This window comes from Megalops cyprinoides, chromosome 3, assembly GCF_013368585.1.
Source record: "Megalops cyprinoides isolate fMegCyp1 chromosome 3, fMegCyp1.pri, whole genome shotgun sequence".
In the NCBI taxonomy this organism is placed as follows: domain Eukaryota; kingdom Metazoa; phylum Chordata; class Actinopteri; order Elopiformes; family Megalopidae; genus Megalops; species Megalops cyprinoides.
The window spans coordinates 32,980,814-33,004,248 of NC_050585.1; the positions used below are offsets into that span (position 1 = coordinate 32,980,814).

The 23,435-nt window shown below is 39.6% G+C and overlaps 1 protein-coding gene across 1 annotated transcript; it reads left to right on the plus strand.

The window, feature by feature from the left end:
• Nucleotides 1-941: 941 nt before the first annotated feature.
• Nucleotides 942-12,247, plus strand: LOC118775738 (SH2 domain-containing protein 1B-like). Its single transcript, XM_036525795.1, has 4 exons — nt 942-1,126; nt 7,273-7,336; nt 11,237-11,399; nt 11,702-12,247. Exons 1-4 carry the CDS (start codon nt 993-995, stop codon nt 11,743-11,745), a joined length of 405 nt encoding a protein of 134 aa, XP_036381688.1. The 5' UTR covers nt 942-992; the 3' UTR covers nt 11,746-12,247.
• Nucleotides 12,248-23,435: the final 11,188 nt, after the last annotated feature.

Consider the following 23,435-nt stretch of genomic DNA (forward strand, 5'->3'; position numbering starts at 1 on the left):
TATACCTATACAGGTACACACATAGGAATACATCATTTATTTACTAAGAAATTATTTTATTTTACATATCTTTAAAATATTTAAAAGATTTAATTTTATATTCTCAATATATTTAATTTAAATACATCATCTGATTGGCTGTGAGTTTCTTCAGACAGTGGTTATGAACCCTACGGTAGACACCAGGGGGCAATATAGGTTGCATTCTCCTCCAGAGGTTGTTTAGCAGAAAAAAGTTTGTCTTTTGTCTTTAGTTTGAAGTTCACTGGTGTATTATTAAACATGCAAATTCTAACATTTATGGTGACGGCTGATCTTTACTCTGGATCCTCTGACAAAGTGAGGTGCCTGTCACAGCTTCATTGAGAGTCAGTATGAATCCATCACCCTTCTCTCCAAAGCTGGTTGAACCATCCAAACTGAATCTCCCCCTGAATATTGCTGTGTGATTTTGGTGATGGCAGTGAAAAATTCAGCGCAATGAATATTGTAAATGGTGAGGTGTGTTGAAACATAGGTCAGCTTAACCCCTTTCTGAGGTCACCCACTCTGCGGAATGAATGAGGTATGGAACATGGCCACCCTCAGATGGACTCTTCTTGACGTGTGCTTGTTAATGAGGGAAAGCATCACCACTGTGGAACAAAAAGTGAATATAGAGCCCCCTCCCCCCTGCCCTTTGTGGCGTAAACTCAGACTTCCTGTGAGAACACTGTGAAGACCCTGAGACACTGACACGGCAGGTAGTGTCGCTAAGCACAGGCAGGGTGCTGGAGTCCAGGAAGACAGCGTATTCTTAACACATTACGATCAGGAGCGAGTGCATACCAATATCAGAGAGTTGTATGCATGTGCAAAGAGCTTAGAAAGCACCATTCAGCTCTGTGTGTGTACGTGAGTTCAGAGAGCTGTATATGTGGGCGTGCGTGTGTCTACACAGCTCAGAGGACAATGTATGTGTGACAGAGCTCAAAGCCCCTGCCTGTGTGGAAATGGACCTCAAGGTGTATCATGGGAGTATCAACAAGCAGACCTGTGAGGAGCTGCTCTCCATGAAAGGAAAGGATGGTTCGTTCCTGATACGAGACAGTGAGACGATCCAGGGGGCCCTCTGCCTCTGTGTTTAGTGAGTACTTTCACACTATTCACCTCATCTATTTTCTGCCCTGATGCTTTCCTGTAACTCTATCCTTTTCCCCCTTTCATTTACCATCTCTCTGTACCTATCCTGATTTTCTCCTGGCTCCTTTTCTTTGTGTCTGCTCTCACGCTCCCATCACCTTCTTTCTCCCTTCTCTCCCCCCACTCTCCTTCTCCCTCTTTTTGTATGAAATTGTGTTTACAGTGATAATGGTATTCATTGTACAGACTTATGTTATGGTGACTGGTATTTCAGCAGCTCTTGCATACTTGCACCTTACTCCCTGATCTTGGGTTCTTCTCTCGACCTTCTTTTGTGCCTTTTGTGCCTGGCTGCTGTTGGACCTGTGCTTACTCACCATCCTCTTTCACATGAAAACAATAGAGTAAAATATCCTGAAAACCACAACCTCTTTACCCTTACTGCAGTTTTATTTACAACTTCTGTCAGAAATTTTTGAAACATGCATTTTTGGATTGAAAAACAGTTTTCCCATGTTCTTCAAAAACCCTGACCCTGCATTTTTCATCTTTAAAAAGCACACATTTTTGCCTCAAACAACAAATTGTTACCAAATTGACATCAAAGAATTCACTAAATCATTAAAACAAAAGACAATTACTGCCTTGTCATGATATTATTTGAACAATCAATAAACAAAGTAACAAAAAATGTCTTCAACACTCATACATTAGTCTTAAAATTTCCAGATTAATGAAGCACTCAAATTAGAAAACAAAAAGTAGCTATTGGACCAGTAAAATGGAGTACTGTGTTTGGACAGATTATTTACATCTGGCATTTATCTGTGGCCGCACATCAATCATGAAATTTATATCTTGAGTTAGAGAAGTAATGATCCTTTTTAAGAACTGCGCACATGGTATCAGATATATTTCTGCATTAAGTGCTGATTTACAGGAAGCCTCAACTGCCCCTTGCAACAGGGTGGAAGGTTTCGTTGTCACACCAAAGCTTGGCTAAGGTTAAAAAACACCAAATCTAGGTGACGTTTACGGAGTATGTAAAATCAAGCTGTTGATTTAGTGTAAGCAGTATAGTTTATGTCTACAGTACATCACAGTAAGCTATAATATAGTAAGGAATACAGCCAATGACTTATTTGCACATTCTGATATTCTGCTAGTGTTCCTCTCAAAGGGTACCCGGTACACTTAATTTTAATTTTTTTTTTCTCTTTTGAATACAGTGAATTGATGCCATACTAACTCCTTTGCAAAAATATTATTGTCCTAAATTAGCCTCACCTCTCTTTCCTGTTCTCATTACCGGAAGTGTGGGTGATTGATGCAACCACTGATGCGTTAAATTGTCCTGCACCCTCTGCCCAGTTTCCTTCATCTTTAATCTCTGACTGATTACTTGACTCCAATGGTTGCTCTTGTAACCTTATATTTTTAAGGCATTTATTATTTGAAAGTACTTTGCAATACTGTTGTGATCATTACTGCCATACTTACATTATCAAAGTTATTATAATTTTCTTGTATCATTACCATTACTATTTGCTACAGCAACATAGTTATGTGCAGTTTTCCATATGGTCACTTCTTCACAAGGGGGGCATGCATGATAGAGTGAATAGGGCTGTTTCCACAGATTGCTAAACTTCATCCTTTCCTCGATTCCTGCATTCTCGCATCTTGTGACCTAGCAATGGATAATGGTTACGTCCTTAGGGACCATTCCATTTCCACATTACATTACATTACCTCCATTGAGCAGCTGCTCTGATCCAGAGTCGCTTCCAGCACAATAGAACATAAGTGTATGCATTCACATTAAATGAGCAACAGTGTCAGACCAGGCTATTAATGAGACCAGTGATTGTTGGCATAACACCATTCAAGTCCTACCACAAGTTAACTTGAACAATTTCTCTAGGCAACGGAAGCCAAGTATACTATGATACATCAATCACTAGATAACATAATCTAAAATACATCCCAATACTACATGTAAAATAAATACCAAATACGAGAGGTAGCAGGTGTTAGGTATGTGGGGAATGAGGTGGAACCGAGATGCAGTCTGAAGAGGTGGGTCTTCAGTCTGTGTCGGAAGATGGCCAGTGATTCCGCTGTCCTAACCTCCGTGAGGAGTTCATTTCACCACTATATAGACATAGTCTATATATGGTGAAATGGACTCCCCACAATCTGGATGGGACAGTTAGTTGCCCAATAGTTGCAGAGCATAGCAATCTTGATGGAACATAGGGTCTGAAGACCGATCGTAGGTATGAAGGGGCTGTCCCATTCATTGTCCTGCATCCCAGCACCAAGGTTTTGAACTTGATGATAACAGGAAGCCAATGAAGTGAAGTGAGGAGGGGTGTAAATTCACTACATTTAGGGAATGATCTACTCTAATGCTCTAATGCTCTATGGAGACTCTACTTTAGGAAACTCTAAAGTAAAATTTAAAAAATGTAATGGTTTAACACGCTCATTAGCTTTACCTGCTATTTTGTACCTTGCCTGGCCAACCTTTGTCATGCAGTGCTTCTAATATTGTTGACTCAGTACGGTTTTTCACTTGTGTTTTATTGCACCTCACTTGTAAGTCGCTTTGGATAAAAGTGTCTGCCAAATGAATAAATGTAAATGTAAAGTCACGCAGCTGCATTCTCGATTAGCTGCGGGGATTTGGTTGCACAGGCAGGTAGACAAGCAAAGAGGGAGTTACAGCAGTCCAGGCATGAGAGGACCAGGGCCTGAACTAGTAACTGCGTTGAATATATAGTGAGGTAGGACCAGATCCTTCGGATCCCCCCCCCACCACACACACGCACACACACACACATACACACATATGTTGACACATTTATTGATGCAGTAACATAACCAATACCTACACAAATGCATATATAAATATATACAATATATGAGCAGCCAGAGTACAAAGTCACAAATCACGATATATAAATTATGCTTGGATCTTATGTGTTTTTTACTCTGAATAATTCGTCAAGAGGTGATGTATTGTAAAGCTTTCTTAAAAAAAACTCCAATATTTGTGTGAAACATTTAGCTAGCACTATTGTCAAATTAACCTATTCCATACATTCCTTGCCAAAAACAAATCCATACTGAAGAAGCAAGGGTTTCCTGCTAAATGTCATATAGAATCGTCAACGTGAAATTTTCATGTAGGCTACCTCACACGGTTAGCGATCACCTCTTTTTGTCTTCTCCTCGTGGGCGTAACCAAGGAAGCCAGGATGAGATTGAAAGAGACACAACAATACATCCCTAAATTACTGGGAAGCATTCAAAGGGTGAGAAGGTGATTACGTAGCACTCGATACTATTCCTGTTGTTTGTATCGAAGATAAGAAAGTAGAAAACAAAAATAGCGACTTCATTGGAATCCGCTTAATTTAAACTCCATTTTCCGACGAATTACAGTACAGTGGACTTAACGGCGTAAATACACTCCAAAAGGTATGGTAGACTGTTAGTGCAACTCAACGGCATTTGAAAGATAACGTGCTGTCCCTCTTCCTCTTGTTCTTCTTCTCGCTCTTTTACCTAGCTCTAGTGTTTCTTCTGCGCATCGCTGTTTTTCTCTAGAAAAAACAATTGGACCCTGTTATTCTTGATAAAAGCCTGCTTGGTGATTACCGGAATAGGCAATTCCCAGTTTTCGCAGGCAAGTCAGAGTGTATATTAAGGCATTTGGCTTCAAACAACTTAATGTTAAGCTTAAACACCTAGAATTTCAGTTTACTATTTACCAGCATTATTCAGTATAAGTTTCAATATAGTGCTGAGATTTGTGCGAAATTTGTAGATTCGTATTAAGAATTTCGCTGAAGTAGCCTATGTTTTTGGCGTTGTTATTTGTGGAAACGGGGAAATAATAAAAACCGTCAATTTTTCTGCGTTAATAGATTTGGAAAAAAACACACTCAAAGTTAAAATAGTTGCATCAAGAATTGTATTGTAACATCTGTACAGGATTCTGCTAAATAAGAAAGCAAGAAGACAAACAATCAGTCATGAAAACCTGAAAATGATCTCCCTAATATAAATAATACAAAGAACAAATACGTAACTTGCTAGTTAATTAAAGGCATTATAAATTTCACTGGCACATTGTGCCAAAAGTTGCTGCCTGATTAAGGCCTTTGCACACCAAGTCCGTATTTTTCGTATGCGTTTTTTTTTAATCCGTCATCCGATAAATGTCATTACGCACAGAAGCCTTGCACTCTGAGTTTTATTATTCTATTCGTAGCGAAAATTCGCATTACGAGACAAAATGGAGTCGTCAAGCAGTGAGGATGATTTTGTGGTCCTTTCACTTCTTGAAAATAGAAAAAGAAAAAGAAAATATTGGGTCCATCCAATCCCGAGAATGCCTCAAGAGGAAGGAGAGTTTCATCTGCTGATAAAGGAGCTGCGGAATTATCCCGATCGTTTCCAGGTCTATTTCAGCATGTCAGCGGTCCAGTTTGATACGCTGCTACACTGGAACCACACATTAAATAAACGACCACCAATTTCCGCGATCCAATTGATCCTGAACAGCGGCTTGCAGTATGTCGGGACACACACACACACACTTCACGAGTTTAATAGGCAATCCAAATTGCGCAATTGGAAAAGTGCGCGCTATAGGTGATTAGCCTTTCGACTGGATCCGAAGTTATATTCAGGGCACAGCCTCAAAACGCTGCAACATACCCTACAATATCATGGTCAGTAGTTGTCCTGTGACCAGCCTGTTTATCACGCTTTTCTGCCAGAGCGGATAGTATTTGTGTTTCGAGGCTGTGCTGCGTGAGTTCGTACATGCACAGTGTTTACACCCTCTTGAGATTCTTTTAAATTTTAACATCAATCTGAGTGGCCAAAGGCATTGTTTATTATTGACAAAGGCTTTTGACGGAATCGAAAAAAGGCAGAAAATCGAACCTGTTCCGAAAACTTTAATGACGGATGAAAGTTTCGGAGTCGGTGTGTAAACGTGATTGACACAACGTGAGGTCGTATTTATTTTTAAACGTGCGACAATTGCGGACGAAAATACGGACTTGGTGTGCAAAGGCCCTGCTGCCTGGGGAAGTCTGTATGAAATTTAATTGCATTTCGTGCTGTGAGTGAACAGGTATTCTGTTTTAAGAAGTGTACTTATTGCTATGTGTGTTTTATTATGTGCAATTCTTGTATTGCCCTCTTCTGTAGAAATATATTACACATAATAATGCATTACATAATATAATAATTATATTATGTAATGAATTTTGCGTTTGGTTGTATCGTGTGTTTTTGTTTTAAGTGTGACTTCACCAATGTGAAAGATTAATATTTTTTCTCCTTACTTTTACAGTGGTGGGTATTCACATTAAAAAAAACTCTCAGTTTGTTATAATAAGTAAGAATGTGATTTTGAAATAGCTTTTTTTACATGAATTTGAAATCTTATAATTCCTTGTAACCTACTTCAGGGTATCTCATACAAAGCCCACAAATTGTTGCTCTGTCTCCTTCAGAATGCAATTTTCTTTGTTGTCACTTATTCTTTACCAAGTTTTTGATCACTTAAACACATACACATAGACTTCAAACAGTATGAAATTCCAGGTGTAATCAACCCTTTATACCTTTAGCTAATTTGTGTGCTCACATATAGAATTTAAATTTCTATCCATTTTATCATGAATTAGTGTTAATAGGGAGAATTACACATTACCAGTAGCCATTTTTGCAAAAGTGGTCTAATGAACTCACAACTGTGCTCTTGCTTGTGACCACACTATGTGTGTTTTTGACCATATTAACAGGAGAAAGAGGAACTTGCAACCATATGTAGGCATGATGCACAGAAACCTTTAGACTCTGAGTTATTAGTTCATGATGCCATTAAAACAATCCAGTGCTCATTAGAGACACAGACACACTCCTGTTTCCTGACATATCACTCAAGACACAGATGAAAAAGGGACAGACAGGAGAGTGAAAATAGAACATATGTGTCTTGCTGTTACCCTCTTAAATTTATATTTACTCTTAGTAAAACGTTTGCCTTGGGAACCACTGTGTTTTGGGACATGCTGACTCTTGTGTTTGTGTGTGCGTTCCTGTGTGTGTATGTGTCTGCAGCAAACAGAGGGTGGTCTATACCTACCGAATCCTACAGAACCATGCAGGATATTACACCCTGCAGGTAAGTCAGCCTAAACCCTACAGTTTCTAAAAGGCAGAGTAGCTGCCATAACTTGGCAGAACTTTCTTTCTTTGCTGATGGTTAAATCCAAACTCAGTATCCACTTAAAACACACATGCTCTGAATGGACCATAACACCAAAAGAGTGAGTGGTGCTAAAAACTGAGCAGAGGGTAAATGTAGTTTTGTGCTGCAACTAGGGTCAGGGTGTTTGTGGAACCTCAGGCAGTGACAGATCACTTGAGTCTTTGTCAGTATCAGCCTTGATGCATTTATCTGGGGATAATAGGCTGACCACAGCCCTGAATTCTCAGTGCAGCTCCTTAAATGATAAAACAAGGGATACTGTATAAGTCCTTCTCAGACCCACAACTATAATAGTAGGTGGAGGTATGTTTTTTTGAGGTTTTTATTTTGAACCATATTAACTTGCTAACATTGTTCCACAGCATTTTTCCCAGAGCACTTTCAGTTATAATGCATTCCTCAACCATATTTTATGATTATGATATTATTAGTCATATATTATATTTTCTTTGCTATGAATATATCTCCCAGTTACGAGAAAATATGTCACAGACCGAACAAAGGACTCTAGTCTATTACAGCACTTGATAAAGCTTGGCTTTAAATCACTCTCAGCACTTCATATCTCAATATCTCAAAAGCAGTATTGTAATTATGTTTTCTATAGAAGAAAATATGCAATCTTCTCATATACATGCATACTGAAGATTCACACGTATATTTGACATGTGCACGCACCCTCATGAAGTAAACTACCTCCCATACCCTACTGAACTTTCAGCAGTGTGCAAGAGAGCATAAACCTTGGTTTTTGTCCTCGCACAAAACAGCTCTCATTCATGCTGTTGAAAATTCACAATATAAATGTAAGGTAAAAGAAAAAGTATTAAACAACAAATATGTCTCAGATTATCTGCAATTCCTTCCTGGTATTTTTTTGCTTGGATTAAGCCACTTGCTCCAACCTACAGGTAACTGCCAAAATAAAGGAAACATTTGAGTAAATGAGAGCTGCAAAGTATATTGAAAGCAAGTACTTCCACACTGGTTTGGCTCTTGAGTTAATTAAGCCATTAATATCCCAGCATGCTGAGGGGTATGTACTGTATAAAAATACTGATTCGGCCCAGCATTGAACTCTGAGTGAAAAAGATAATCGGCTAGGGGCACGTGTGGTGGAAAGTGCGCGCTCCTCAAATGTGATGTCTGTGTGCTGGTTTGATAACAACAATTGAAATAATAGATGAGCAACACTGAAGCAGTTGACTGCAAATATCAATCTTGGAAATGTGCAGGAAGATTCACCAAGAACAGTCCATCAAGAACTTCAGAGAGAGCAATACTATGGTGGGGCTGGAATGCATAAACCCCTTGTTCCACCTAATAAAACGCATTTGTGAGTAAAACAGTGCAAAGAACACAGGCAGAGGTCTTCTTAGCAGTGGGAAAAAAGTCCTACAGACTGATGAGCCATCCTTCACCACGTTCTCAATAATTGGGTCAGTACATGTGTGGCACATACCAAAATAAACCTGGTGGCTCAGATAGTGCAGGTTTCATCCTCCTGGCATGATTTAGATTGACTCAAACCCTTAGAAGGTGAGGTGTATGACAAAAAATGCAAAGTCATGCTAGGTGATCACCTTTATTCTTTGGTGCATTTCTATCAAGATTTGAGTGGTATCCAGGATGACAATGTCCCCATCCACATGGCATGAGTGGTCACTGAATGGTTTGATGATGTATGTATCAAATGTAAATAACATGCCATGAACATCTCAGTCACCAAATCTCAACCAAATTGAACACTTATGGGACATTCTGGAGCGGCACCTAAGACAGTGTTTTCCATCACCATCAACAAAACAGCAAATTCTGGAAATTTTCATGCAAGAGTGTTGCATCCCTCCAATAGAGTTCAAGACAGTAGAATCTATACCAAGGCACACTGAAGATGTTTTGATGGCTTGTGACCAGACACTGTATTAAGGCATTTACATTTACATTTATTCATTTGGCAGACACTTTTATCCAAAGTAACTTAGAAGTGAGGCAGAGTACAACACAAGCGAAAACCATACATGAAGTCACAATGTTAGAAGTGCTGCATGAATAAGTTTCGATAGTTGGCCAGACTAGGTAGACAAGCTAGCTGGTAGAGATACAAGTGCATTAAACATTACATATTTTTTTTATGGAAAACAGAGTTTAGGACATAAAAATTGCTTTAGGTGGCAGTGGTTCATGTGAACAGGTGAGTAAAAGCTATGTTTTCAGATGTTTAAAAATAGCGATACAACTAGAATACTGTATATATATATATATATATATATATATATATATATATATATAGACACTTTTTCCCTTTTTTTGACTGTTGGAAGTCACCCAGAGTAAAATGCACTTGAGGGTAGACTGATAGCACCATGTGAGCCAGGTTTGTTTTGTCAGGTTTGATTTGTGCATTGTGCGCCAGCCAGAGCAGTTGCAGCTGTGGAGTCCCATAGATAAGACTCTGCCTTCTGGTTCTGGAGGATGTGGCAACCCACCACTAATCTCTCGGCCTGCACAGCTTCCCAGGCACGTTAACAGCTGCAGCTTGGCACCAGTCGTTTTGTGTTGGCATCCTTATCAAATCGTTAATTGTTCTCTTGTCTGAAGTCGTCTTGAACATTCTTTAAGGTGATCCCCAGGCCAGGTAATCATTTCATTTCTGTACTGTGCAGTTTCTCTTTCTGTTTCTCTGCACTGTCCTTCACTGTTTGCTCACTCACCTTCAGATGTTCATTGGTTAGTTTGACCAGATACCTCCCCACTGCATTGTGTGCTTTCATCTTCAGCCTTGTCATTTCTCACTGAAATCTTTATTGGATTTGATACAGGAGACATGGGACTTGGAATAGACATTAAAATTGAATTCTTTGGTAAACCGATTGATATCACAACTGGAGTAACGGAGTATCACCAGTAGCACCATCATGACACACCCCATAACACCTTACCCAACTGCTACAACTGCCACACATGACAACAACAAGTGTGGATGCTATACTTGCTAATATTTTATGTGATTGTGGATGATGGTGATGTGTAAAAACCGATGTTATCCAATACTGTTTGTGTTATATCAAGGATTTTTTCCTGTTTAATTAGACACACATGGAATACACACACACACACACACACACACACACACATATATATATATATATATATATATATATATATATATATATATATATATATATATATATATCTTACATGGGCCTCTTACAGCAGAAAGAAGGAGAAAAAAAATTTGAGAAATAGCTTCCATTCCTGGATTTTCAAGGTGTTGAAATATATATTTCTCAATATGTGTTTGTCTCAATCATGTGGCTTTGTCTTTTCACATTTTCTTGAAACTAGCACTAACTAATTCCCCATTTGGATGTTGAAAGGTGTAGGCTGTTTCTTTTTCTTTTCTTTTTCCCTCTTTTTCCTCTTCATCACCACTCATGTGAAGAGACATATTGAATCCTGGTTCAAATTATTTCTAATTCTCAGATGGATTGCCCAAGATGTTTGAACTGACAGGGGTTGTTTTATAAGAAAGTGAAACTGGCTTTAGGATAATGCAACCAAGACACAGAACAAAGAGTCAATCTCCATAGTGGCTGACTAATTTGACCAATTAGACCACAGTTTGTCTATTCAAAGAAGGAGAAGCCATTTTTGAACCCAGAGCTGGCTCATGAAACACTACAGTGGCCAGAGCATGGCTTTCAAACAAACCTAGATGTGCCGTTATTTTGGAGTACAACAAAAGCCTAATGTATGTAGCAGTAGTGCTCCACTGTTTCTGACTCCACCCGACGGTCTCACCATGACTAGGCCTCCGCTGGTGTGCAGGAGAAGTTCTTCAAGACACTGGAAGAACTCATCAAAAACTACAAGAAGAGTGAGCAGGGCCTGGCTGTGCGTCTCCGCCATGGTGTGAAAAGGAAGAGTCAGCTACAGGACAAGCATGTCCAGGATGAAACACTGGACTATGAGGGTAAGTACACAAACTCAGACTCAAGTGAAGCCCTGATAATATGAGCCTGTGCATCTGAATAAGAAAGCTGTTATTAAGTCTCAGCAGGTGAAAGGAGCAAGCTCTCCTCTCTTTTGTTGATGCTCACCAATGGCTCTCACAGTTTGATGAGAAACATGGACACTGGGCATCAAGCCTACTGAAGGCCATAGTGACCTACACGGAGCAGTGCTAATCCTCCATGCAAGTTGCTGTCACTGTTATTTCAAACTTCAAGCAATCTTTCAAATAATGTATTTGTGTATGTGTGTGTTTTATTTCAGAAGTGGAATGCTCATCTGATTATGTCGATGTCCTGCCATCCTGAGCTTGTAGACCGCGTCGCTCTACAACCATGACATGGTTGTGACCACAAGGATGGCCTATGGAGCTTTGAAGTGTGGCCTCTCTGGGCAGGTCCAAGCATGGGCATACAAAGGACAGTGTCTCCTTGCAGTACCTCTAATCTTCCATGCCTCTGACCTCACATTTTCCTCGTGTATATAATGTAGCATGATTGCTCATGCTTGTTCAAGTACCGTCCAATATTATTATTCCACTATTCAGCCATTGTATTTCCAGTCTGTTAAAATGTCACAGTAATATGCTCTCACATGTGGAAAAAAAATGTATGTGTAATACAAATGTGAGCAAGTATATTTCTCTTTGTGTTCAAACTGTTACATTGGCTCAAGGGCCCATTGAGTTATTATAGAACTGCACCTTTACCTCTACCTTCTCTGCATTTTATACTGTTACAGTAGAACCATTAGGAATAAATGCCTGTGATAGTGAAATTGATAAAGAGAATGGAGACATGACCAGTTCAGCACAACATATCTCATTTATGTGCAGGTTTAAAAGGAATGTCTTGGGTCTTGCACCTTGGGGTGCCCATAGGACATTGCTCAAACTGTTTTTGCTTTCTCCTGTCACGTCAGTGAATACATCTTTACATTAAAGAACAGTGTCACAGCAGTTAGGCAAATAATGTAAATAATCTTTTTTACAAGTTCTAACCCGATATGTGTAATTCTGTCTATTCTCTCGTCTTTTAGTGTTAAGAAACCAGATTATGAGAGCGCCCATTTAATCCTCGCTTTTGGTAGAGTCCTATGGTCTTGGCTGTCCCATGATGTGGCGAGATTCAAAGGTTTGAAACAAGCCCTAACTGGCCAGAATACACCAAATGATCACCCTAAAACACCCAAAAACAGCTGCTTCTGCATAGTGTGGTGTAGCTTGTGCTCCTGAAGCCAAACATGGCCAACTGCTACAAATGATAAGCCGTAAAAGTAGTAAATAAAGCCTATTGCATATTAAAATAACAAATTGCATTTGGCATTTGGAATTTATAAAATGCATTATCAAAAATGTAAGAGGTTTTGGCACGAAACATTTTTGCCTTGTTTTGAGAAAACAGTCATGGAGTTTGCCTTAAGAAATGTATGAAAAACCTTTTACACATTTTGTGCAGATATTGGGAAAATGTCATGCAGGTACCAAATACTACTTAGCTGATGTGCAGTGGGAAGTATAGTATAGTACAGTATGAAATGTTTTGGGTGTTTTTTTTTATTTGTTAATTTTTTTAACTTATTTGTATGCGAACTATGAATGCTACTGGCTATCAGCTGTGACTGTACATTATTTTGTTGTTACATCTGTATGATATAAATAAACATGATTTTTTGACATTTAGAAGGTTTTTTTCTAACTTTAATGTTTTTTTGGAATCTTTCTTTCAAGAGTGAATTCCCATAGCCCTCAGTTTTTTATAGATTCAAGCCCTCAATAACTGCAGATTTGTCATCCCAGAGACAATTCAGGAAGGTCATCCCTGCAATGGTGAGAGGCTACAATATGTTTACATACTGTACACATTTAATGCTGTCTGAATTATTCAATTATAGTTATCACTTTATTGAAGTTCTTGTGATTGTGATTTATTTATATTGTTTGGTGTACTGTGTAGTTGGGTTGATATGAAAATAGAAGCTGGGGCTTGAATGATAAGTAGAACTGGATGTCACATCATGGTGGTGTTTGGGGAGCATATTCATGTGATATGTATGTAATACACCTTGCTATGATGGCCTTGTAAGTCACGCTGCATAACAGCATGTACCAAATTATTAATAGTGCAATATTTGAAGAATGCAAACCGACTAGACTAATGGCTTTACAGAAAGGAATCATTTTTGATGTGCAACTGATTGGACTGTATACCATTCATTTCAAGAAAAACAAAGCAGCAGCAATACTGTACTGCATTTAGTTACTAAAGTGTGTTCAACTAACTGTTGATATAACACTGAGAAACAAACCAGTGTGTGGAGCTAACCCTGGACAAATCACAATCACGAATATTTAAAATAACTTGGGGGTGTTCTTCTTTGACGATTCAATTAGACACGTGAATTGGGCAATAATCTCATCATGCAAAGGACATTATTGGTGTCTGATTAAGTTGAAGGTAACCAATATTCAAAAGTAATGTAAAACGGAAGCCTTACTGCTAAGACAATTTCACTGATATTTGATAACTTTTGCAATGACATAGAAATTTGCAACTGCAGGAATGAGATTATGGTTTAAGATGCTTTACACACCTTCATTAGCACACCGGACACTTTTCAGACAAGTGCCCAACTGTTATAATAGAGATCTTTCACATGTGTGCGTTGTCTTTCTCATATTTCTGTGGAGAAAACTATTGGGTCACCAGATAGTTTCACAGCAATCCCAGCCCTACCTGGCAATACCCTTGGAGAACAACAACAAGAACCATCATCATCACCATCATCTCATCATCATCATCATCTAATAACTTTAATTTATTGCAGATTAATCTCTGATAATTAAGAATGCATGATGTCACAAGGCTGTACTGCATTTTCCAATGGCATTTCTTATCAGACACAAACAGGAAGTGGTATCCAAGAGCGGTCTGTGGCTTGAAGTCTCATCGAGAACAGACACGATGTGGAAACTGTGACCCTCTTAATCAATGTAAAATCCAACACATCATGGAAACTAATCGTCACACTAATTCATACGATGTCAAGCACATGAACATAAATACCAATGGGTTAAATGTTTTTGTAATGTCAGCATTATATTAGATTTTTTATTAGATTAGATTTTTATATCCTTTTCCTCATATACAGGAGGTTTGCAACATTAGTTTAGAAAGTTTGATAATACCTATTTTTCAAGCATAGTATTTTAAAAATGAAAAAAAAAAAACAAGTCCCAGTGTCTGGAGAACATATCATTTCGAGCATAGAAACACATCTTTTCTTTTGGGGGGGAGGTACAGAGGCCATATTTCACCTTATGAATTTATGTTTAGCATTATTCTTAAGCATGTCTTAAAACAGAAACCACACTTTCCTCCAAACCGGACATTAACAATGAACCACAAGTTCCTAGCTGCTTAAAGTTTGTGTTGCCTCAATAAATGACAGTATCATGTAACACGTAACACTTCTTCTTTCCGCATAATTTTGTATGTGCCTCTGTGTTTATGAAAGAGAGAGAGAGAGAGACAAACATTTACTTTAAAACCCAATGTGAAAACACTTTGCACTACTGCACACACCTCTGTGTAAGAGCAGACATGCATGCATGCACACACTTTTTTGTTAGAGCACTCACATATCACATACTGTGTAACTGTATAACTGCATAAAATCTGAGGCAAGTGCTTACCACATACTTTCTTTACAGATTTTATGTATGTAGGTTTTCTACCTTAATGTCTGCCACTGGAGAGAGAGAGAGAGAGAGAGAGAGAGAGAGAGAAACCTAGTGAAGAACAGGGAGGGACAGTGACCAGAACTGTAACACAGACAGACAGAGCTTAGATGAAATGATAAACTTTGCTAGTGATAAGGCATCACAACATCATGAGCAATTACCGTAAGAATGTTCATGAATGTTTATTCTCAGAAATGTTTAGATCTATAATCAAGTCAACTATGAGTCAAGGATTTACATTTACATTTATTTATTTGGCAGATGCTTTTATCCAAAGTGACTTACAAGTGAGGTGGAATACAACACAAACAAAAACTCATATGAGGAGTCAACAATATTAGAAGTGCTGCATGACAAAGTTTCAATACTTGGCTAGACAAGGTACAAGCACTAGCACGGTAGAGATATGAGTGCATGAAACCATGTTTAAACAAAGTATACTTTGTTTCAAATAGACTATAAGTCAACTATGAACATTAACATAGCACTGATAAAGAAGCAAATCATAGTCATAACACTCCCAAACAACTGAAGTCGACATATGCGAGTCCATATATACTGTATATGCATCAATTCTGAGAAACAATGTTTTGATGGCCATTGGAAAATAGCCTGATCAAGGCAAAGACTCCTCATTGGGGGCGCCCTCCAGAGCAGTGCCCATGTAAATTTAATTCTACAGCTGGAGCATCTTTGAGAACACTAATGTCATTTCAAATCTTATAATTCAGGCTTTGCAATGTAATTAATACAACAAAAATATTTAAATACTTTGGGTTATTTTCAATAGACTAAAGTGCATTTAAACAGCACATGCACAGCCACCTTGACCTTACAGTGCAAGATAAGGTATGCACCTATGATATACTCTGGTTTTCATGCTCAGATCATGAAATAAATGTAGCTAGGATGACTACTGATGGAGGGAAGGCTATGTTTTATACCATAGCAAAGAGGTATTTCATGGAAATTCAGGCAATCACTGCTTTGAATTTAATCAATAATGTTATTAAAATTTAGGTTAGTATTAGTAAACACTGGCACAAATGTACTTGTTTTTTGTCGAAATGTGTGCTAAAGTGCTGAGAAAAAATAAAACAGTGGTTTATTACCTTGAAAGTGAATCACATTATCTAGGGTGACAGCAATTAACATGTTCAAATACAAACCCTCATTCATTTGAATTTGTTGCTTTGGAAGAATTTCATGTTGGCTGACACTGGATCATCAGTCAATAGTCAGCTCCTTCATGCAACAGAAACATTTGCTCATTTTCGATTAAAAAGCACAACAAAACAAACAAATATGCGTGAGAAATATGACACATTACCATTCACCGACTGGGAGCTGGAAGATGTCTGAAGGGTGGATATATCGATAGCTGTTTAAATGTTTTCCCATCTTGAGTATACCTCAGACAGCTTTGGGGAATTTTTACCTAGCTTTTTTGTCTATTTGAGTTGTGTGTTTGGCTTCAGAAAATACGTACACAGAATGAAGAACAGTGTTTGACTTTTATGTGACAATAGTTGATGAGCACATGATTGATTGATCACTTGAGGAACGTGTTCACACTGTCTGAGCTGTCAGTCAATGAGTGACCAGTTGTTTGGCATATAGAAGGTGTGTTGTGGAGGATTATCTCTGGCTGAGTGGTGGGAGCTGGGTTTTTATAAGAGTAAACCCTGGATTAGGAGCATTAGCTCCTGTCAAAGAGTCACATCCCAGGCCTCACCCGCTTGTTTTCTTTTCCTCCATTTCCATTGATTTGAGGACTTAAAGAGGAGGGTGCTGCATTACTCTAGCTTTTTTCTTGTAAGCATGGAAAGGTTATATAAGCAGGAGGGTCCCACAGCCACTTTCAACACTTTCGGCTCTGCTGGGCTGGGTGTATATGTGTATGTGTGTGTGTGTGGGGGGGGGGGGGGGGGGTGATGGCAACTGATGCACATTCCTTTATTTCTTTCTCACTTAGTCTACTGTCACTTGTGCTGACCCACACAGTCCTGAGGCCAGTATTGATCCTCTCTTGACTTGCCCTGCAGCCTGAACTCACAGTGACTGTGGATATGAATGCCTTTGGAGAAACTGCTATATTTCTTTCCTACACAATTTGTGCCAGAGCTATTCCAACTGGTTGATTTAAGCAAGATGGGTGTTTGTTCATGCCAGGGTGATAGGTGAATTAAGGTTCTGAGAAAGAAATACCAGGGTTCTTTTATGTGACTGAGCAGTGCTGTTACTGGCTGTGTTACTTGAATGACTGTTGATTGTGAGATGACTGTGTCACAGATGTACTTTGGGCTCCTCCTTGTGGTGGCTCTGTTATGTTTGTGTGATGCTTATATGAGGCGTTGTAATGGCTGTGTGATGGCTTTGTCGCAGACATGCTCAGCAGTCCTCTGTGTGATGTGAACCCTTATAAGTCTCCTCCGGTCTAAATGCCAGATGTGACTAGGACCTCAAAAGGCAAACACTGCTCTGACTGCCAGCCCCACATCTTTGCCATTGTCTACCATGACATGCTATGCAGTGAGTGAATGGGGGAGTCTGAGGAAGTCCAGTCCGTATTTTTCATAATGACACAATGACAGTACAATCAAGGCAATGAAAAAGGTGAATGAATGACTGTGCTTGTCTGCATTGCAGATCGATAGAACCAGTTAATGCTGATAACGTGAGTGTACAGTGAGAGTGAGAGACTAACACATAAAGTTCCTGGAATGCTTCTTTAGTGTTATCATAATACCATAGTTATGATACATGAATAATGTTAATTACTTGCCAACAAAAAATAAAAGTTTCAACTTTACAGGAGTGTTTCACCAACTTTGAGAACATGTTAAGTTTACAGGAGATTTGGTAGAGGTTTCCATCTTTTTTCATGTTTCTTTTCATGAATTTTGCTAATTAGCCTGATGCATTTCTAGGGCAGAGTCTGGGGCAGGGAAGACTGTCAACACATGTTCTCTGTGACATGTTTTCAGGGCTGTGAGCTTTGTTCTGAGGGATGTGGAAGCTGTCTGTAGAGCATTTCTATAATTTTACTAGTATGGTTGCAGGGAAGCCTGGAGGATCAAATCATTCAAGCCAGCCCCAGCACTGGAAACCTTTGGGAACACTCCTCACGCTTTGTGAGTGGCCAGTATGTTTGAATGTGTGTATACGTGCATTGACCCAGTGTCCGTATGGGTTTGTGTCTATATGTATGTATGTATGTGTGTGTGTGTGTGTGTGTGTGTGTATACATCTACCTTACATTCTCTGAATTGCATCATGAAATTAATTATTAGTTTTATTTCATTGTAAGTCCACATGTGCACTGTGCAACCTAACCACAGTCTCCACACCTCAAACCCTGGGAAGACAGCTAGGAGAATTTGAAGTTTAGAACGCCAGAGTCTCTCATAGTGCTAGTAGTTTATGAGTGGTCCAACAGATGGCACCATTTCTCAACCCCAGGATCTTCACTTCCTGGAGCTGTTTATCATTGTGTGGCCAGTTGATGTATACTATAACTGGCATGTAGTAAAATGTTGCAAACTTTTGACCATGTTTGTTCATCCATTTTGATTCTGTGCCAGTGCAGGCATTTATCACATGGTATGCATTCATCACAGTTCTCAAAAACAAACACAGAGAAATTACAAAGGGTTTCATAAAATCTCCTTAAATCTAACCATACCCTCTGCTCTTCTTATTTCCTGAGCTGATTGCTTATTATTGGGTGAAACGTCTTTATGTGGGTTGACATACTGAAAACACAGGAAATTCTGGCCTTGCTTCTGTTCCCTGATTTGTATACTGTTGTAAAGCTCTTTTTACTTCTGTTCCCTCCGTGGTTTCAGGACAGAAGAAGAAGCAAGAACTGCAAGGTGAGGAGGCACTGTTGGTCAGCATTCAACACATCTGCTTAGAACTTCCAATGCTTACAGAGGACCAACGTCAAGAGATGTAAACTGTTTGATTGTTAACTGATTTCAAGTGGCTTAATGTGACATGAAGCACCCTTGACATACATGTAAAGTCCCATTAGCTCATTTCAGGGCTTCTATCCAGTTTCATCTCTATAATTTTGACTGTCATCGTAAGGGGCTACAGGGTCTGTCTGATGTTTTCACCATTATTATGCTTTTGTATTCACTGAAAGCTATACTTACAGATCTTGTGGCTCTGTTCTACTCTGGCCTATCCTTCTTGTAGAGATGCTGCTGGTGTCCAACAACCCCATATGACTTCCACTTCTGCTCCTAGGGGGTCAAACTGTTGCAAACCAAGATGATGGGGAGGAGCTGTTAGCCACTGATGCAGAGAAGAGCTGCTGCAACATTTGTGTGTGGAAAAAGGTTCATGAAACTTACTGATAAAGCTTTAATTGCTGCTACTTGCACTCTGTGTTGCTGTCAGGAGGCCATGGATATACTGGGTGTCTCAGTGAAAGAAAAAAAAAAAAAAAAGGGCTTATAAGATGAGAGGAGCCATCATGCACTTCGGCAACATGAAGTTTAAACAGAAGCAGCATGAGGAACAGACGGAGGCTTACAGGACAGAGTATGCATGACCCATTATGCTTAGGCACAAGCAGCCTGTGTAGGCCAATCATAGTCCATTCACTCAAACGCTAACTCTGCAGTCTGGGAATGAATAAAACTCTTTTCTTTATCCCCATGGTGTTCAACCTCTTGATGACCAGGGTCTTCATTTGATTTAGGTCCTGGATGCTTATTTAAGAACCCCTGAACTACAAGCCTGTGATGAAGTAAAGGAAACAGCTGCTGGACTCTTTACTGTACCTTCTTTACACAATCACCACTTGACAACTGTGAAAATATCCTACTACAAAAGGAAAGGAACACCAGAGGGTTACAGTATGTGCTTGCCTAACATTTAACCTCTGAACCCTGAAATACATCATATATATGCAGCTTACTTTAGTTAGATGGTTATCTACTGTCAGCTGCAAAAAATAGTCAAAATGGTAGCTAGTGATACAGCTAATACTAGGAACAGCAGTAGCTAAAATGCTACACTGCAAGTTTAGGTAGCTAGCTTGCCAGCTAAGTATAACAGCATCATCATAACTGGCTTTCTCTGAACTTGTCTGGATAGCTAAGGTAGCAAAATTAGATTACATGTTATTGTAGGCTAACTATTGTAGAACTTCATGGTACTTCATGCCAACACAAGGTTTATGACAGGGCCAGGTGCCTGCACCAACAGCACTGATGCAAAGAGAAAAAAAAAAGTAGTGCATAGGTTGGAGGAAGATATATACTGTATATCCGGTGAGGTAGCTGTCTGTAAGGTGTATGGTGTGGACAGAGTGTGCAGGGGCACACTCAGAAAAGAGCTGATGCCTTTGTAATTAATTTCTTTGTTTTTGTCCCAATGTGTAGTTCATCAGCTTTGAGCAGCTGTGCAAAAGCTGCAGTAGTACTTCAATCACTACGTGTTCGTGCTGGAGCAGGAAGAATACAAGAAGCAGGGGATTGTGGGTGGGTCTTTATCAACTTTGAACGTGACCTGCAAGCCTGCATTGATCTTATTGAGAAGAAATCACAGAAGTAGTAGGGTTTCCAAATCCAGTACTTGTGTCTTTAAATTCCCCGTTCTTGACTCGCCTTCCCAATCCCAAATGTCTCCCAATCCCATTGTTCCAGTCTGTCAATTCCATGGTTACAGTCTGTCAGTCCCACAGTCTTTCAACACTGTAGAAACTGCTAACTGTTGCCAAGAAAAATCAGAGTTACAAGTGGCCTATAGAACCCGTGCTCCTGATAACAGCGAAAGCTATGACTTACTGTTACATCCTGTGACTCTCTTGTGTGTTACACCTTGTGACAACCACTTTCAGGTAAGATCAGCTTTGGACTAATGAGTGTAGCCAAGAGTAACCAATAGTGTTTCATGGTAAGATAGTGAGTCCTGCTGAAAGTCACTGACTTTACCCTCCAGGCTAAGCTGCATGGCAATCACCCGGGCAAGTCTACAAGTCTACAAATATACAAGCTTTCTACAATCCAAACTAGACAAGAGGAAATATGAGCCTCGCTTCAAACTGGGGCACTATGTTGGGGGTAGTAGGCTCCCCCACACTCTTTCTCTCTCTCCCTCTCTCTCCACACACTCTTACTTTGTGTATATGCATTTGCTTTATTTGTGTATGTGGATAATATAGTTGAGGTGAAATGCACAAGAGTCAGGAATGCTTGTCATGGATATATGGCACAATCATGTCTTTTAAATAAAAATGTAACACCTACACTGTATGGAGCACTGATTGTACCACTGATTATCAAGTAGCCACTGTGGGTGAAGACACAGATATTTTGAAGACCAGATCTATACATACTGGTGCTAGAATGCTTTGTTCAGTGTAATTACCTTCCATCAATGGTTGTTGTATATGTTTGATCCTATGTGTTTCTCACCAGCAGGTGGCTGGGCTGGCTGGAAGAGAACAAAGAACCCCTGAATGAGATGGTAGTGGGGGTCTGTCAGAAGTCATCAAACAACCTTCTGGCTGGTCAGTTTGAGAATTACATCAATACAAAAAGTGGTACAATCAGTGTGTGAGAAACACTGGAAGACATTTTATGAGACTTGCATAACCAGTTACATAACAAGCTGTCTTTGTAGTGCCTGCCTGAAGTAGCTGTGATCAAGCTGTGAATGCCAGAAACCCAGAGGTTCAGAATGTAGTTGCCTGTGGAACATTCAGGATATAAAATAATTGTGACACTATTTCTACTTCACAGGCTTTTAAAGATAACTACACCAATGGACAAAATAAGTTTGCTTAAGTTAGGCCATGCCTAACTTACCTAAACCAAGGAGTGAGCACAGTGCAGTGCAGCAGAAAAGGCTGTGTGTACTCTGTTTAAGAGCAGCAGTAACAGTAGTAGGACCCTGGCAGAACCTGGAGCTGCTGTGTGCCCTGTTGAAATTCTGACTATTAATAATGGTGATTTCCTTGCCATGAGTCTGACGGCCCTCTCCACGTTATCTCTTGTGTTCAGACCAGACCAGCGGGAAAGAAATGAAAGAAAGGCACTTCCTTTCAGCCAGTCTCCTCCTTACATAAGGTTAAGCAATCCCGTCTGCTGCCTCCACAATGTGGAATGTGAAATACTTCCCATCTTATCCCAAGTACATCCTGCACTACCTAACTCAATTGCACACTCTCTTCTTTTGAACTGTTGAATCTTTATATCCAGTCCTTATGGCAAAAGCATGCAGTAAACAGGTTTCTGGCCCTCAAGGTGATTTTCCTCTCACCCAATCACAAGATGAAACATAGGTCTTGTCAATATGCCCCAGTAGATAAAATATGATGAAGTAAGTATGGCAAACACAGTGCAGTTTTATATTTGTATTTTATGCTGGTACAGATGCAATGAACAGCACAGTCATTCAGCACAGACTTTTCTGGTCACTCTATGCCTGGTCTCTCTGAGGGGACGTTATTGCTCTTGTATTTGACTCCGTGGATGTCTGTCCTGTCCTCTGCATCTGTCCATCTTCTTGTATAGTACTGGACTGCAGCAGAGGATGTGGTCAGTGGCAATGCAGCAGATCTTGTGGTGCAGTCACTCTGAGTTGATCTTCTCTGTGTCTGTCTGGTTTGGTTTGTTGTCACATGACTTGCTATCTGTGGATGTCATACCTTCTCCTGTAGCTGTGACAAAAAATGAGATTGTAGTCAATCTCTAAACAGCACCACTAACTCTTTCTGCAGCCCTCTTGTTCAGCCACCATGGTTCTATAAGATGTTCACCTGTCAGTATTGTTTATACAACAGTCACTAATAGTTTTATTTGCTTTTGAGGGGGCCCTCTTGCTTTCATTAAGGGCATGCTGTCTATCTGTGATGGACTGGCATCCTATCCAGGGTATGGTCCTGCATTTGCCCTGTGTCTACCAATGTTGACTCTGGCTCGCTACAACCCTTTTCAGGGTAATGCTATTGCTGAAAAGGGGTAGGTGATCATATATTTATGCTTTTCATGAAACAAATTGAGAGGCCCACACTCCTCACAACGTTGCTTTTCCGTCATCGCTCCCCAATGGTGGAATGAACTCCCTACCCCCCTGAGAACAACCCCTTCAATCCAACCCTTCAGATGTTGGCTGAAGACACACCTCTTCAGACTCTACCTGGACTGACACCCTTGCCATTTCAACCTTGTAGATCTAAGATTCTTGGCTTGTACTTGTAGTTCTATCTCTTACCTTGTATTTGTAGCACGTTTTTTG

Excerpts from the sequence above, each read along its gene's own strand:
- LOC118775738 (XM_036525795.1), top strand. The coding sequence starts at position 993 with ATGGACCTCAAGGTGTATCATGGGAGTATCAACAAGCAGACCTGTGAG. Across the intron at positions 7,337-11,236 it reads CAGGATATTACACCCTGCAG|GCCTCCGCTGGTGTGCAGGA; the intron begins GTAAGTCAGCCT and ends CACCATGACTAG. Across the intron at positions 11,400-11,701 it reads TGAAACACTGGACTATGAGG|AAGTGGAATGCTCATCTGAT; the intron begins GTAAGTACACAA and ends GTTTTATTTCAG.